This window comes from Alligator mississippiensis, chromosome 3 (assembly GCF_030867095.1).
Source record: "Alligator mississippiensis isolate rAllMis1 chromosome 3, rAllMis1, whole genome shotgun sequence".
In the NCBI taxonomy this organism is placed as follows: Eukaryota; Metazoa; Chordata; order Crocodylia; family Alligatoridae; genus Alligator; species Alligator mississippiensis.
Window position 1 is genome coordinate 281,346,460 of NC_081826.1, and position 17,119 is coordinate 281,363,578.

Below are 17,119 nucleotides of genomic sequence, written 5' to 3' on the forward strand. Positions count from 1 at the left end.
AGAAATGCAATATTAACATAATTACTTGGGCTGCTCAAGCACTGAATTGCCCCCAGTGGCACCATGATGTACATGAAATTGATTATTTTGAGCAAGCTTGCCTTGCTATAAGGGGAGATAGACAAGAGAGATGAAAGGAAAGAGCTGCAACCCTACATCACCAGGATCTAGTCTTTGCTCCCAGAACTGTTTGCCATGTCTGTAATTGAACGCATGGATCTTGAATCAGCCTCCTCAGTTACCTAGACATTCACTGATGACTTCCCTGTTTCCTGGTAGACTGTCATCCTTGTGTCAAGGGACTGCCGCCAACAATGCCAATTATGCCACAATTTTGTAAAATCAATTGACTACTTCTGTGTTGTTTGAACAGGGGGCAAAAATTTGGAATGTGTTATTTAACGAATGTGTTAACTTCAAAATGCTTGAATAACCTTCTCCCCCCACCCAAGCCTCTTTTTTACCTGCTTCCCCACTTTCTTGTTCTACCCTCATTCTTCCAGCCGACTGATTTTTACAAAATTCCAGTACTGCAGAAGTAGCTACTGTTCACATTGCCATTCCTCATCAGAAGTACTGCTTTATCAGATTTGCTTCAAATTATAACTCCTGTCATAGAGATGGAAGGCTTTGTTCTATATTGCTGGCATCCTTTCATCTGTGAGAGATGGTGGATATTGCAGCCTATGACACAGATGGTTTGCGGTGTCTCCAGTGACTATCTTTGAAACCTCATGGTGATTGGGGGAGGTCCCAGATGATTGGAAAAAGGCAATATAGGGCCATCTTTAAGAAGGTAAAGAAGGAGGATCCAGGGAACTACAAACCAGTCAGTCTCACCTCAGTCCCCAGAAAAATCATGGAACAGGTCCTCCGAAGAATCCATTTCTAAGCACTTGGAGGAGAAGGTGATTAGGAAAAGTCAGCATGGATTCACTAAGGGCAAGTCATGCTTGACCAACCTAATTGCCTTCTAGGATGAATGACTAGCTCTGTGGATGTGGGGAAAGCAGTCGATGCGATATACTTTGCCTTTAGCAAGGCTTTTGATACAGTCTCCCACAGAATTCTTCCAAGCCAGCTGAGGAAGTATGGGTGGGATTAATGGAGTGTAAAGTGGATAGAAAGCTAGCTGGATTGTCGGGTTCAGTGGATTGTAATCAATAGCTCAATGTCTAGCTGGCAGCCAGTATCAAGTGCAGTGTCCCATGGGTCGATCCTGGGACCAGTTTTGTTCAATATCCATTCACAATCTAGAAGATGGGGTGGAGTGCACCCTCAGCAAATTCACAGATGACACCATGCTGGGGGGTGTAGTAGATACACTGGAGGGTAGGGCTAGGATTCAGAGAGACCTAGACAAATTGGAGGATTGGCCAAAAGAAGTCTCATAACATGAGGTTCAATAAGAACAAGTGCAACTTCCTGCACTTATGACAAAAGAATCCCATGCACCCTGCAGCCTGGGGACTAACTGGCTAAACAGCAGCTCTGCAGAAAAGGACCTGGGGTTACACTGAACAGTAGGATGGATATGAATCAACAGTGTGCCTTTGTTACCAAGAAAGCTAATGGCATACTGATCTGAATTGGTAGCAACATTGCCAGTAGACTGAGGGAAGTAATTATTCTGCACTGGTGAGGCCACATCTGGAGTTCTGTGTCCAGTTTTGGGATCCCCACTATAGTAAGGATATGGAGAAGTTGGAGAGAGTCCAGTGAAGAGCAATGAAAATAGTTTGGGGGCTGGAGCACATGACTTCTGAGGAGAGCTTGAGGGAACTGGATTTATTTAGTTTGGAGAAGAGAAGACTGAGAGGGGATCTGACAGCAGCCTTTAACTACCTGAACGGTGGTTCAAAAGAGGATGGGGCTGGACTGTTCTCAGTGGTGGCAAGTGACAGAACAAGAAAGAATAGTCTCAAGTTGCAGCAAGAGAGGTTTAAGTGGGCTATTAGTAGGGGTGCACAATAAATATTTTTTGACTGATACTGATGAGTGATTATTAACCAGCCATATCGGCCAGTACCAATCTGATAGCCAGTTATGTAGCCCAGCAATGTGGAGAGCAACCTCCAGCCAGTAAATCTGTGGAGGGGAAAGGGAATGGGGGAGGTAAGGATTGTTGGGGGGGGCAGGAGCACTCACTGGCACTGCCCAGCCAGGGCAGGACGAAGCTGTGGGAGGGCTCGTCTGGATGACGTGGCAAGGAGGAGGGGGTGGCTCTCTGCTGCTGCATGCACCCCTAGAGGAGGCATGGGGGGTATGGGCCCCCCAGATTTGTGCATGGGGCAAAGGCGGGCTGCCTGCTGCAGGCTCAGGGTTGGGGCTGTGCCAGCCTCTTTCTGACAGCAGGGGTGCTGGACCAGGGCTGCACTCAGGGTGAGCAGTGGTGGCACTGGGAGAGGGGGCTGGGGCAAATTTTGGGGGGCTGTAGCCCACTCCATAGCCACCCTTCCAGCACTACCTGCCCTAAGCACAGCCTTTGCCCAGTCCCCCCACCAGGAAGAGGCTGGTGCAGCCCCTAGCCCCAAGCCCACAGTTGCCCGGGGTGCTTGGGCAGCAGGGCCCAGTCTGGTGGCTACAACACTGTCAGCAACAGCCAGACAGCGAGCCACCACTGCAGAGGCTACCAGGAAGCCAAGTCTGGCCGCTGCACTGCCCACACCCTGCCAAGCATCCGGGTGCAGCAGGGCCAGCCACACATGCTCTGGCCTGGGCTGGGTGGAGCCTGCTGCAGGCTGCGTAGAATCTCTTGGCAGGCTGGATCGGACCCACAGCTGTATTGTGCCCATCCCTGATCTAGATGGACTGATTTACTATCAGCACGCTGATAACCTCATGACATTTAAAATGATTATAATGATTACCAATATGTGTATTTGTCATGATGTTTTGCTCACGCATAACAGTGTTAACATTTTAAATAGTCTCATATTTTCAGGAGGTCACTGATTTTTGTGAGGACCATAGCAGCTCTCATATACTGTGATAATGATCATGGATATAAATGTCTTTAAACTAGAGGTGCACTCATACATAGGAACATATTGTATTGGCACCAGTAAAGGAAAATTGACATTATTGACAATTGGCTTTTTTTGGCTGATGTGGCTGATAATGTCCCCAGTAAATGCCACATGCATGCACGCAGCCACAACATGTATGTGGCCAGCCACCAGCTTGCAGACTAGCATCTGGCTAGTAAGTCTGGGGAGAAAAGGGGCAGGGGGAGGAAAGGGAAGGGGTGTTGGGTGTCAGATCAAGGCCCCTGCAGTGAGGGAGTGAGTGGGGCTGGAGCTGGGGCAGGTGATGCCCAACCAGGGCAGAGCAGTGTGTGGGATGGAGCCACGAGAGGCTCATCCAGGGAGTGTGGGGAGGGCAGATCCCACTGCTACATGCACCCCCGCGGGAGACATTGGGGGTATGTGCCCCCCAGATCTGTGCACAGGGTGAGGGCAGGCTGCCACTGCAAGTTGGGACCAGTGCCAGGCTCTTGCTGGCAGAGGGCATTGGGCTAGGGCTGTCTTCAAGGTAGGCTGCGGCGGTGCTGCAAGCAGGGGCTACAGAGGGCTACAGCAAATTTTGGGGTGGCTGTAGCCCACCCTGTAGCCCCCACCCCATTGCCACCACCTCCAGCCCTGAGCGCAGCCCCAGCCTGGCTACCGCCAGCCCTGGCACCACCCCCCAGCCTGCAGCGGCAGCCTGCCCTTACCCCACACCCAGATCTGGAGGGCACATGTCCCCCCATTACTCCCCCAAGGGTGTGCGTAGCAGTAGGATCTGTCCCCCCCACTCCTCCCCTGAACAAGCCTCTTCTGGCTCTGTCCCATGCCCCACTCCTCCCTGGTTGGGCAGCGCCTGCCCCAGCCCCACTCCCTCCCTCACCGCAGAGGCCTCAATCGGCCTGCCCCACTCCCCTTTCTCCCCCTCTCCCCTTCTCCCCCAACCAGTTTACCAGCTGGACCCATGCTACCAGGATGCATATCAGCAATCAGATCGGTATCGGCCCATATGGCTTATTAATAATTGGTCATCGGTATCAGCCGAAAAAATCTTTATTGGTGCACCCCTACTTCAAACCAATTCAAAAAATCTTATTTGAAACACGGAATAAAATACTTCAGAAGCCTAATACTTCTAAATGGCTACCTTACAATTAATTTTTTAAAGCATAATTTCATAATTTGGGTGTAACATGTTTATTAAAACTGTACAGATTTTAGGGCAGATATAGTTTATTAAAGAAGTAAAAAAGTATAGCCTGAGAGTTTGCACTGCTTCTTGTTGTCATGCGTGCTTTTAAACCAGCTTCCAAAAATAAGTTACTTAATGGAAAGCACTTCCATTTTGCTATTAAGGATTGTACTCAGGCAAGAAGTAAACAGAGTATAAATTTAACAGAGGAGTCACATGTGTAAAGAATTTGGTTCAACATGTTTGGCAATTCTTTGAGGGGTTTTGGTATATTTTAGAATGGAAGATTTCCAGCCAAAAGTGATCTCTTGTACAATGTTTGCTAATACTAAAAGGTCCATTTTGTGTTAACACTAAGTACTATGTTTTGAAAGAGAAGTCTTATTTTTAGAGCTGTCATCCATTTGTGGCAGCAGAATAGGTATTTTCATTCACTGCTATGTAAAGAGATCCTACTTTTACATCAATGTATTATTGTGCTGATGCACTCGGACCTCTGGGTCTAAGGAATCACGTTAGATTGAGGTATTTGGGGCCTTAATCCGACCATAAGCACTATAAAGGCAGATATCTGAATCCACAGGATACTTCATTGCACTGGGCAGAGGGAGGTAGTTAGCTGAGTTAGTCTGAAGTTAGGCAGGGTCTACGTCCAGTTTTGGGCCCCCCACTACAGAAACGATGTGGACAAATTGGAGAGTCCAGTGGAGAGCAACAAAATGGTTCAGTGGCTGGGAAACATGACCTATGAGGAGAGGCTGAGGGACCTGGGCTTCTCTTGTTTGGAGAACAGAAGACTGAGGGGGGATTTAATAGCAGCCTTCAACTACCTGAAGGGTGGTTACAAAGAGGATGAAGCTAAACTGGTCCAGTGGTGGCAGATGACAGAACAAGGAACAACAGTCTCAAGTTGTAGCAAGGTTAGATATTATGAAAAACTTTCTCACAAGGAGGGTAGTAAAGCACTGGAACAGGCTTCCCAGAGAGGTGGTGGAATCTGCCCCCCACCCACATGTGCCAGGCCCAGCTCCTGAGCAGCGACTGGAGGCAGGGGGTTGGCTGGGCCAGGCACTCCTCCTGCCTGAGGTGTGCATCAGCTGGGGCAAGGTGGGGGTACAGTGCTGCTGTGAGCACGGGCTGCTCACACTCAAGTGTGCATGAACGACGCGTGCCTCCTGAGGTTGGGGGGGCACAGCAACCACCCACAGGCGGCAGTGGTACTGTTGGCAGCAGGGGCCGTCCACAGGCGGCCACAGTGACATCGGTGGCAAGGGCAGGCCAAGCAGGGACTGCCTGCAGGTGGCTGCAGTGGTATTGGCAGTGGGGGGGGAGGGAGAGTGACCAATGGGGACCACCCACAGCTGGTGGCCGTGAAGGGGCAGTGACTGCCCACAGAAGCCGGTGGTGGCCAACTTGCAGGGGGGGCGCATGCCCCCTCCCCATGTGTCACCTATGCAAGTGTGCATGTGTGTGTGCTTGGCACCCTCTTGACCACAGCACCCCAGGCGATTGCCTGTGCCAAGGCCAGCTCTGGTTCTCAACCTTTTTTGGACTCAAAGCCCCCCTCACTGGGCTGAGGCTTCCTCCGTGACCTTTGTGGCACCCCATTTCACGACCTAATTTATAGATGATCCTGCTTCCCTCCTGGCGCGGGGGCTACGCAGTGGTGCGACCCTGCAGGCAGGAAGGAGTTTGAGCCTGGCTTAATGGCTTAGCTTTCTCTCTCCTGATCTCTTCCCCAGGTTGGGCCTGCAAGTAAGATGCCGGCCAAAGGTTTTGGAAACATCTGAAGCCCCAGGTGGGCTGGGGGATGTTTGCCAGTAGTAGGGCCACTTATGGCTCTGGACTGCCACTCGGATTTGGAATTTGTTTTGGCTCATTTGGCTGAGAATACAGAAAATTTCAATTAAAAGCAGATCTCCTCCTGCCTCGCTGCTCTCCGTTCAGGGCTGAGACTCATGGGTAGTTACATATATTGTGCAATCGAATGGTTGGTCGTGTAATAAATGTAGACTAGTAATTATCCCACCACCAACGGGGGTATCTCATTACAAAGAGCCAAGCAGCTAGAAGGGTAGAGCTTGAGCAGGTCACAAGACTAGAGCTGGTTCCTACCCGGCTGTAAGGTGCACACGTAGCGGCCCCGGTTACAGTGTCAGGGTCTTGGGGGCGGGCCAGGGCCGAGGCTCGTGTGCAGGGGGCGGCGGAGGCCCTCGCACGCGGCCTCCGCCCTCTGGTAAACAAGGCCTAGCCAGGGCGGGCCACGTGGACGCCGGGAGATCCCCGCGGGGCCGAGCCAGGCGCATGCGTCCGCCCCCGGCAAGCGCATAGGGACACGGGGTTTCCCAACAGCGCTCGCACATCCCGCGCATGCGCCCACCGCCGGCGGCAGGCCTGATGGCGGCGGAGCTAAGAACTACACTTCCCATCAGCCCTTGCACCTCCCGCGCAGGCGTCGCTTACCTAATATTCTCTCCATCCTCACCGCTGGCTGCTTAGAGATTGATAGCAAGCGGGCCTGGTGGGGACTGCAATTCCCAGAAACCCTTTTACCTGTTGCGCATGCGCCGCTCGCGTGACATTTCCCTCCCCCCTCACCGCCGGCAGTTTAGCAAGTGGGCCTGGAGGGGACTGCAGTTCCCATGAACCCTTGCGCCTATCGCGCAACATTCCCTCCACCCTCCCCGCCGGCTGTTTGGCGAGTGATACCACGCAGACCTGGCGAGGAATACAATTCCCATGAACCCTTGCGCCTCCGGGGCATGCGCAGTAGTCCCTGTACCCCCGCCGCCGGCTGGCATGGGGAAGCAGCGGGGGTTGAGAACTACACTTCCCAGAAGCCTTCGCACATCCCGCGCAGGCGCAGCGGCCGGGCCTGGTCCCACTTCGCCGTTGCAGCCGTAGGCGGGTGGGGGCAGGGAGTGAGCGCGGCGGCAAGGAGGAGGAGGCGGCGGGAGGGGGTGAGAGTTGAGAGTTCAGCCGCCGTCGTCGCCAGCCCGGACCCATGATTCCCATATGCCCGGTGGTTTCCTTCACCTATGGTGAGTGGCGGAGGAGGGGAGGGGAAGGACGGCACGGGGCGGCCGGGGGTTGCGCGGGGCCCGCGGGCCGTGTCTAACCGGGCGCTTCTTCCTCTCTCTCCTCCCGCCATGGCTCGCCGCCGCCGCAGTGCCCAGCCGGCTGGGGGAAGATGCCAAAATGGCCACCGGCAACTACTTTGGGTTCACCCACAGCGGGGCTGCTGCCCAGTACAGGTACGGCCGGGGTGCGTGCGCGGGACCCGCGCGGCCCATCCCCCCGGGGCCGGGGCCGGGGGCGCAGCAGGCCCCGCCACTAAAATGGCCCCTGACAGCAGCGCCGGGGGTGGGAGCCGCCGTCGCCTCCCCCGCGGCCCCAGCGCGGAAGGCCTTCGCCGGGGCCCGGTTCACGGGAGCCTTGGGCTGGGTCCCCCTGCCCCCAAGGTGCGGGCGGGCCCCTGGATAGGCAGCCTGAGGCGGTTCACAGGAGTTCAGGCTCCGGGGATTGGATTGGATTGGATTGGCGCCACCAAGATTTGCGGCCTGAAGGGGCACGGCGGTCGCGATTCATCTCCGACTCCCCGGTTAGCGGGCTGCGTGTGAACAGGATAGTAAGCCTCTTGCCCCGAAATCCTGTTTGTTCCCAGCTGGAGGCAGAGCAAATTGAGGCCAGGGGCCGAGGTACGAATACGTTCTGGTATCCTGCGATCAGACGGAGAACTGGGCAGCCTGGGACCCTTGGGAAACCTTTGTTCCTTTTCTTGGCCGAAGGAGACATGGGACCGTTGTAATTTAATAGTAGCTTAGCAAAATTTGTGAAGCAGCAGACACGACAATAGGTCTAAATGATTTCAAAAGAGTTGCGGTAATAGAAATTAATGCTAACTACTATGTTTTGAAAGAGTCCCAAAAGTCTTATTTTTAGAGCTGTCATCCATTTGTGGCAGCAGAACAGGTATTTTCAGTCCCTGCTATGTAGAGATCCTACTTTTACATTGATGTAGTATTGCTCACGGCAGAGGATGGCAGCTCGGACTCCAAGCATCAGATAGGGACGTGACGGACGGTAATGGAAAGAATTTCCCTGCCTTAGATGAGTGAGGCCCAATTGGCCTGACGGTTGTTTTGTTATAAAATGTCCAGAATACGTTTGTTGAACTTTACAGATAGGACATCAAGTGTTAATGTTTTTATTGTGGGGCGGGGAGAGTGAAACATCCTTACTACCTTGCAGAGGAATTAAATATTACTCCTGGTGCTGCATAACTAATATTAATCTTTAGTACATATTAACAAGGCAAAACTCATCTCTAAACTGAATGGTAAATTACTGAGATTTACAGGTCTGCAATTGTAAATTGAAGATTAACTCAAATTACTAATAGTCTCTTAGAGTTTGCAAGTTGATTTGAACAAGTGAAATTTGTGATTTCCCATTTAAACATCCAGTAAAAATAAATCATTGCAACAGGGTGAACTTTCAAAACTACCTCTATTTCTAAGTAGGAACATAATGTTACAAATGGAAAACCCTTTTGTCATTGAGTTTCCATATCCCATGTGCAAGAAATTGTTCCATTGATAAATTAATGAAGGACTCCTTCCTCCAAACAAATTTGTAGATCGGTCGAGATTCAGCGTAAAATAAGAGATAGGACATGGAATATTGCCATAGCTTAGACACGAGACAAAGATTCAAACTTTTTTTTGGAAAAGCGCAGCCAAAGCAAGAGGGAAAAGCTCTTAAAAGTTGCATTTAAAATTAATCCCCAGTGTGACCATAAGATCCCTTATCAAAATAAGATTTGGCAAATCCATAGTAATTTATTTATAGAGCTTTATAAATGTACATGCCACTTTGACATATTTGAGACAGACAAGGCATAGACAAAGAATACAGCAAGATACTTTTTTTCTATCTAATGTAAAATTCAGTAATCTTACAAGAACAGTAAACCTCACATCTTCTTTGTGGATGATCTCAAGTGTATCTTTGAAGTGCACACAGCAAAAAAATGTTTTGCTGCAGGGCAAGTCCTAAAAACTATAGAGAATAGAGATTACCTTCCTTTTTTTTACTACACATATATTGTCTATTTCTGTGAAGGCACAGGTTCAGACAGAGAGTCTGTCAGCAGGTTAATTAAACTTGGACATATTAGTGAATTTTTTTATGAGACCAAATCACATATTTGAAATGATGGGTGTTAATTGAGTGCACGGTTAGCACTTATGATCTGGACACAAACAACGCAACAGTGTTAGTATTTCCTTTTAAAAAATTAGTGCCTACCTTGTGTAAAAAGTGCTCTATTTTACTATTTTTGTAGTAATCAGTGTGCCAGTCCCTTACATAAAATATTATTTTACAGAAGACAAACTGGTCAAGCCTTTCTGATACTTTAAAAAATAAAATCCCAAGTGCTGATGAGCTGGGACAACTGTAGTCTTACCACTTGCACAGGGAACTCTGTGGGTGGTCCTCTCATGTCGTGGGACCCTGTTCACTCTCTGAAATCTGACAAAGGTGCATGGGTCTTCTTACATAAATTTCTTTGTAGAATCTGAGCTGGACTTTTATTTTTAAGCATCTTAAATTAGGAAAGTAATCTTAAAATGTCTAACTGAATCCATGTAAAGGAATGCATTTCACTGCAAGAGGAAAGGATACTAGGTAGTTATCTAAAAATAATTCCATATGAAAGTGTCATAAACCAGCTAGGTGAAGTTTGGGAGGTGTCCATACTTCTGTAATGGGTTTTTACAGTTGCTTCAGCACAGATTTTTTTTTTTTTTTTTAATATTAAATTTATAGGAGACTTAAATTGGTTTTAGAATGTCATGGTTGGCATTCTGAATTCATTAACTGACTGATCATTCAGTTTTTCAACAGAAAAAATGGTCAATATAGTAGGCTTCATGTACCATATATCAAAGGGAAAATAATTTATTCTGCACTGTCAGTTGCTATGAAAAGTTGGTTGCTAATATTTTTAATTCACAACTACATGTAATGTAGTATTTAGGTGAATGGCCAATCCAAATTTTAAATGGAATTAATAATTATGCTTTCATCCAGCAGTTCATAACACCATGTCAATCTAAAACTATATATGAGTATTTTAGTGCCTGATGATTCGGTGACAAAAACAATGAAGTCATTGTTTTAATAAATATGAAATGAGACTTTGAGCATTTAATATATACCAGAGTATACATTTTTAAACTGAAGGCAAATAAGGTAACACAAGTGGTAGGTGCTCATTGCACCTATCAATAAGGGATTTTCTTATTCCTTTCAGTCTTGCACTGTTATATGCTAATCTTTCTACAGTTTCTGTTCACAAATACACTAGTTGCATAAGAATAATGTTACAATTTCCAGAGGAAGAATGAAAAAAATTATAAAAGAAATGTATCAGGTAATTGCTGTAAATAACCAATACCTTTATCATTCCGCTAACAATTATGTAGACACATAAAAATTCAACTTCCAACCTACACTTTTCTCAACATACACATCAATAAAGAAATTAGCATGAGGATTTATTTTGTGGCCTTTAACCACTGTCTGCCTGTCCAGGCTCATGTGTTGACATCCATCACCTTTGCATCTGAATGTCTCAAGTACTAAAACTAACTATGATGATATAATCCCCCTTCCTTCTAAACTTGCCTCTGGCTAGCAGGGATTTCTGTTGTAATTATTCTTGCCCATAGAAGTGTGGGAGTCTTAATATGAGAGTTGATACTGTTGTGGGATAAATAAGGCAAATATGTGAGGTTTTTTGTTTAGCTGCAAATATAATGAGGCAAGTGGTTCTTGTTTCATCTGGCTGCAAGTTATAAAGTCCTGTTCCAGCTTCAATTAAGGTTTGGTGTCCTGCCACCCTGATTCTCCCCTTGTCAACTGAGTTGTTTTTGTAATGGGCAATATCATTCTTACGGAAAGAGAGAAAGAGAGTTTGTCAGGTATCTAGAACAAAGGCAGAAGCCTTAAATTTAGTTGTGTGTTTTCAGTGCAGAGTAATGGATGATCTGAGCTTTCCCAGAGTTTTAGGCTTCATTTCATAGCATCTGATGAAGTGGGCTCTTGCTTATGAAAGCTTTTGCATCTCTGATTTAGTTAGTCTATTAGATGCATCTGTACCCTGCCTTCTGCCTCACTTCAGATTAACATGGCTAACTAGATCTCTCTAGATCAGTGTTTCTCAACTTTTCTGGATGCAAAGAACCCCTTGGAAAATAATAGCTCTTAATTTTCTCTTGTGTTTTGAATACAGCACCCCGGTTAAGAATTGCTGCTCTAGATATTGCTAGTTGTAGTAATTTGGCCTAGTTGCAGCAACTGGATCCAAGTCGCACGTGATTGAATGCAGTCTTTTGACAAGATATGGGTGGAAGTGAATCTTTCACCATTGTGCAAGTGCAATGCAGAACTGAACAAGATGTTGTATGATACAGTATAGTTTAAATCTGAGGGCAAATGCTTTAGGTGAATGGATTACCATAGAGGAAGGGAGTTATTCTATACAGAGTAGAACTAAATGGCCATTTTTCATAATGGAGAAAGGTAAATACACTGGGGACCCCAGAGATCTCTGCTGTACAATGAATTCCATAATGATTTAGGAATGAAGTAAATTTCCCTCGCTGTCTTGATAAATTAAACATTAAGTGACTAGGACCAGATGACAGTTAACCAGGAGCTCTGAAGGATCTTGTATAGCCCATCACTAGAATCAGCCTCTGTGCTAGTGGACTGCAGCTGTGATTTCAGGCATCCGGCAACTAAAATTGGCAGCAACCAGAACAAATTGGGAGAGTAGGGGGTACCAGGCAGCAGGTAGTGTTAACTTCCTGGGTAGGGGCCATGCTAACACACTGCCTCCGGCAACCAAAGCAGAAAGCCCCATGGCTTGGATCCAGAGTTGGGTCATCTGGCCTATGAGATGCTTTGCAGGCTGGATGACCCATCCGTGGCTGCCAACAATGAATATGTCGCTAGCTGATCTGAATCTGATGGCCCTGGACCACTGTTGTTGATATAATGCCAATCTTTAAAAAGTATTAATCCCACAGAGCAAAAGACCAGTAAGCCTAACTTTTGTTCCTGGTGTGAAGGAAGAATCCATAATAAAAAAAAATAATTAGTAGTCACATGGTTATATGTGACATGCTGGGAAAGAGCTGTCATGTTTTGTAAATGGAAATCATGTCTGGACAATCAGTTTGAGATCTTTAATGGCAAGAAGATCTTTAACAGCACATGAAGAAGGAGGGATCCAGTGGGTTTTCGTAAAGCTCATACCCTCATTAAAGACTGTTAAAATAAACTTTAATTATAACAAAGGGACAATCCCCTCATGGATCAAAAACTGGTTAAAAGATAGAAGATGGAGTAAGACTAAATGGCCATTATTCATAATGGAGATAGGTAAGCAAAATTGGACCCCAAAGATCTCTACTGCTCAACAAATTCTGTAATGATTTAGGAAGGAAATAAAAAGCTGCATGGGAAAATTTGCAGAGGATACAAAATTGTTCTGGCTAGTGAAATCCAAAGCTGAGCTGAAGAGTTACAGAAAGATCTCTCAAAAACTGAGTAGGCAGTGAAATGGCAAATGAAATTCAACACTGACTGAATTCCACTGAATGCAAAACAATATACGAGGGGAAAAAAATAACCATAGCTGCATCCATGTAATGATGGATTCTGCTTTAGGCATTGATACCCAGGGATAGCAACTTGGTGTCATTGTGTATAGTTCTCTAAAAACATCAGTTCAATGTGAAGTAGCAGTCACAAAGCCAAAGAATAGGAAAGAGATAGAAAATCAATCAGAAGCCATTGTAAAAACCTACATCTTTCATATTTCATGCAGTTCTAGTCATTCCACATCAGAAAGGATACAGTAAACTAGAAAAGGTACTGGGAAGGGCAACAAAGATGATCAGATGCATGTAATGACTTCCACACGAGGGGCTGAGAAGACTAGAACTCTTCAGTTTGGAAAACAGACAGCTGTGAAACCATATGCTAGAGATTAAGGGTGCACCAATAAAGAATTTTTTTGGAGGATACCGATGTCCGATTATTAACCAATTCTTAACCAGCCACATCAGCCGATACCAATCCAATTACCAATATGCAGCCCAGCATCTTGGAGAGCAGTCTGGTGGAAGCCTGTGGGATGGGGAGGGCAGATCAAGGCACCCATGGTGAGGAAGGGGCTGGGGCTAGGAACAGGTGCAACCCAGCTGGGGCATGGCAGGGCATGGAATGGAACCGCAAGCAGCTCATCTGGGAGGGGGGGGCAGCTCCCGCCACTGCACACACCCCAGGGAGAGGCATGGGGGGCATGTGCCCCCTGGATTTGTGTGCAGGGCAAGGGCAGGCTACCCGCTGCAAACTCAGAGATGGGGCTGCACCGGCCTCTTCCTGGTGGGCAGGCTGGGCCAGAGCTGTGCTTGGAGTGGGAGGGGGGCTACAGGGTGGGCTATAGCCACCCCAAAGTTTGCCATGGCCCCCCTCCCAGCGCTGCCACTGCCTGCCCTGAGCACAGCACAGTGCCGCCCCCCCCCCCCCCCCCCCCCGGAAGAGGCCAGCACAGCCCCTGGCCTCAAGTTGGCAGCTCACCCTCATCCGGCGCAAAAATCAGGGGGGCATGTGCCCCTCCAGCCACAGCCCCTCCCCACCCCCAGTGAGCAGCCTGTAGCTCCATCCCCTACCTTGCCCCAGCTGGGCCACAGCCCTGCACCCTCCCTCACTCTTGGAGTCATGCCCCTCCCACGCCCTTTTCTCTCATACAGACTTACTGGATGGACACTGTCCTCCATGCTGCCAGGCTACACTCCTGACCACATGCATGCTGCAGCTGTGCACATGCACGGGGCATTTATTGGTGACATTATTGGCTATACTGCCCAAAAAAACCCATTTGCTGATAATATAAATTTTCCTTTTATTGGTGCTGATCCAATATGAACCAATATATTGGTGCACCTCTAATAGAGATTTATAAGTATTGCATGATGTGGGGGGAAGGTGAATAAGGAGCTGTTTGTTGTTCATTATTTGTCAATATGAGTGATAATTTCATCAGGTAGGAGGCTTAAAATACAAGGGAAATACCTTTTTTTTTTTTTTTTTTACACAATTTATTATTAACTTGTGAAATTTATTATCATGTGACAGAAATTGGTAATGTTTTCTGGTGGTGGGCTGGAATGACCCAGCTCAAGTTGGAAGGTAGGCCAGCACCACTGCTGCCACTTCTTTCTGCTGCCTAGCTGTAGCATGGTGAAGCTTCTGCCTGCTCAGTCATGGCACAGTTTGGGCAAAGGCCCACCCTCTGCCAAATACTGCCAAAGCCCCCGCTCCATGGGCTGTGTCTAGTTGCTCTGTGGGCCAGATCTGTCCTGTGGGCTGTAGGTTGTCAACTCCTGCTATAGGACATTGTAAAGACCTGCATGTAACAGAATTTAAAAAATGGGTTAGAAAGGGAGGGGGATAGCACTAGACGATTTTATGGAGGATATGGCACCCCACTCTGACCTGGCTGGGCAGTGCCTGCCCCAACCCTATCCCCACTCCCTCCATCACTGCAGGGGCCATTGATCTGCCACCCCAAGCCCCTTTCCTCCCCACTTCTCTTCCCCCACAACAGACTTATTGGCTCTCCATGCTTTATCAGAAATCAGATCGGTATCAGCTGATATGCCTCCTTAAAAACAGGCTATTGGTATCAGCCCCCAAAATCTCTATCAGTGCATCCCTAGTCATAATAGAAGCTGCCTGCTTATTATTTAAACTGTAGCTGGGCAAGTACTTTCCGAATGCAAGAGTTCTGTATATACCTGCTCTGTCCCTCATTCTATTCAGATCTAAATCTGTTCTGGGAGAATAGTGTCTTAACAGCTTTGGTAGTCAGGTGCTACAGCACAGTAGAGTCCAGCCCTTTGGCCCCATGAGCTGGATGGGTGGTGTGGTTTAGCCTGTGGGTTCAATCCAGTCCATGGGCCTGATCCAGCATGACGGATCAGGCCCTGGTCCCACACATGATATGATGCCTGGGGCACCAACCGTACACAAAGTGGATTGGGCCTGCTGCACCAGTCCCAGCCCTGTGCACGCTGGATCAGATCTGCTGCCCTGGCCTCCATGCCCCGTGGGCTGAATTGGGACCTGCCATCTGGGCTCCAACTCTGTGCATGGGATTGGGCCCTGGCTGTGCAGGCATCAGATCGGGCCCATGTATGTCGACCAGATGCCACACACAGGCCATGTCACTTAGCCCGCAAGTCTTGAAAATTTGAGAGTAGGGGAGCTTTAGTTTTGACTACTCTCCTGCTGCCAAATTTCCAGACTCTTAGGGAGCTCAGTGGACTGGATTACATGGCTCTGCAGGCCACATCTGGCCTGTTGGCTGGGGTTGAGCACCCCTACTCTAGTATACCAAGGCTTAATATCATAAATCCATGCATGGATCATTGCATAGTGCCATGATTACTAACAGTGTTCACTCAAGAATTCTCATAGTTACTAAGACATTTCTAGCTTTGTTCTAAACCAAGGGTGGACAGTTATTTGAGCTGAAGGGCCACGTAGGGAGTTTTGGTGAGCTGTCAGGGTCTGGGTGAGCACAGTCCCCCCACCTGCCCAGCCTGCCAGGGCTCACCAAAACTCCCTAAGTGGCTCTGCTCCACGCTCAACTGGGCAGATGAGGCGGGGAGCGGCATCTAGGAGTGGGGTGGGTGGGCCTCAGATGTTGCTGCCCAGTGATCCTGGGGTCTCCATGGAGAACAGCCTGGGACCTGTGCGGTCAGGTCGCACTTGGCCAGGAGGGTGGGTTGGGGCTGCAGGTGGGTGGGAAGTGGCATCCGGGAGCAGGGTTGGCGAGCAGGGCTGGGGCCAGGGGTGAAATCAGAATTACAGGGTTGTGACAGTGCAAGGACAGCTGAAATCCATTCCCTGTGTGCCCCTGCCCACAGAAGCAGCTGGAAGGAGTCAGTGCTGCAGAAGCTGCCAGGAAGCAAGTTTGCCTGCCATGCTACCCCAGCCCCACTGTGCGCTTGGGGGTGGCAGGACTAACTGCACCTACCACAGCCTGGGCTGCCCCCAATGCCTGGGCCAGGGAGGGCTAAGGGACCTGCCAGTGGCTGGATAAAATCTCTTGGCAGGCTGGATCTAGCCACAGGCCGTATTTTGCTCACACCTGGTCTAAACCATATCCTGTGTGTGTGTGTGTACATCTGTGTTCTAATCAGTTTGTAAGTTTATAGTTTGAAGGAATGTTAAAGTCATGACTTGCTCTGCTCAGGTCTGAGAAGGGTAATTTTTGAGGGTAGGGACTTGGAAAGACTTTTGGATGAGGCAATTAAGTGGTAGAATGCTCAAAATAAGGTTATTACAGTTGCAGCTCTTACGTATGGATTCATAGATGCTAGGGTCGGAAGGGACCTCAATAGATCATCGAGTCCGACCCCCTGCATAAGCAGGAAAGAATGCTGGGTCTAGATGACCCCAGCTAGATGCTTATCTAACCTCCTCTTGAAGACCCCCAGGGTAGGGGAGAGCACTACCTCCCTTGGGAGCCCGTTCCAGACCTTGGCCACTCGAACTGTGAAGAAGTTCTTCCTAATGTCCAATCTAAATCTGCTCTCTGCTAGCTTGTGGCCATTATTTCTTGTAACCCCCAGGGGCACCTTGGTGAATAAATACTCACCAATTCCCTTCTGTGCCCCCGTGATGAGCTTATAGGCAGCCACAAGGTTGCCTCTCAACCTTCTCTTGTGGAGGCTAAAAAGGTCCAGTTTCTCTAGTCTCTCCTCGTAGGGCTTGGTCTGCAGGCCCTTAACCATACGAGTGGCCTTTCTCTAGACCCTCTCCAGGTTATCCGCAT

At 48.4% G+C, this 17,119-nt stretch overlaps 2 protein-coding genes across 3 annotated transcripts in view; one reads left to right on the forward strand and one right to left on the reverse strand.

Annotated features, from left to right (window-relative positions):
* SUB1 (SUB1 regulator of transcription) overlaps positions 1-17,119 on the reverse strand; it is a 180,141-nt gene that overhangs the window by 39,399 nt on the left and 123,623 nt on the right. The window lies entirely within an intron of this gene.
* Positions 7,111-17,119, forward strand: part of ZFR (zinc finger RNA binding protein) — a 67,677-nt gene continuing 57,668 nt past the window's right edge. For both annotated transcript variants that reach the window (XM_006267760.4, XM_006267761.4), the window contains exons 1-2: positions 7,111-7,238; positions 7,367-7,451. In XM_006267760.4, coding sequence (XP_006267822.1) covers positions 7,202-7,238; positions 7,367-7,451 — 122 coding nt within the window. In that variant the 5' untranslated portion in view covers positions 7,111-7,201. The remainder of the gene's footprint in view (positions 7,239-7,366; positions 7,452-17,119) is intronic.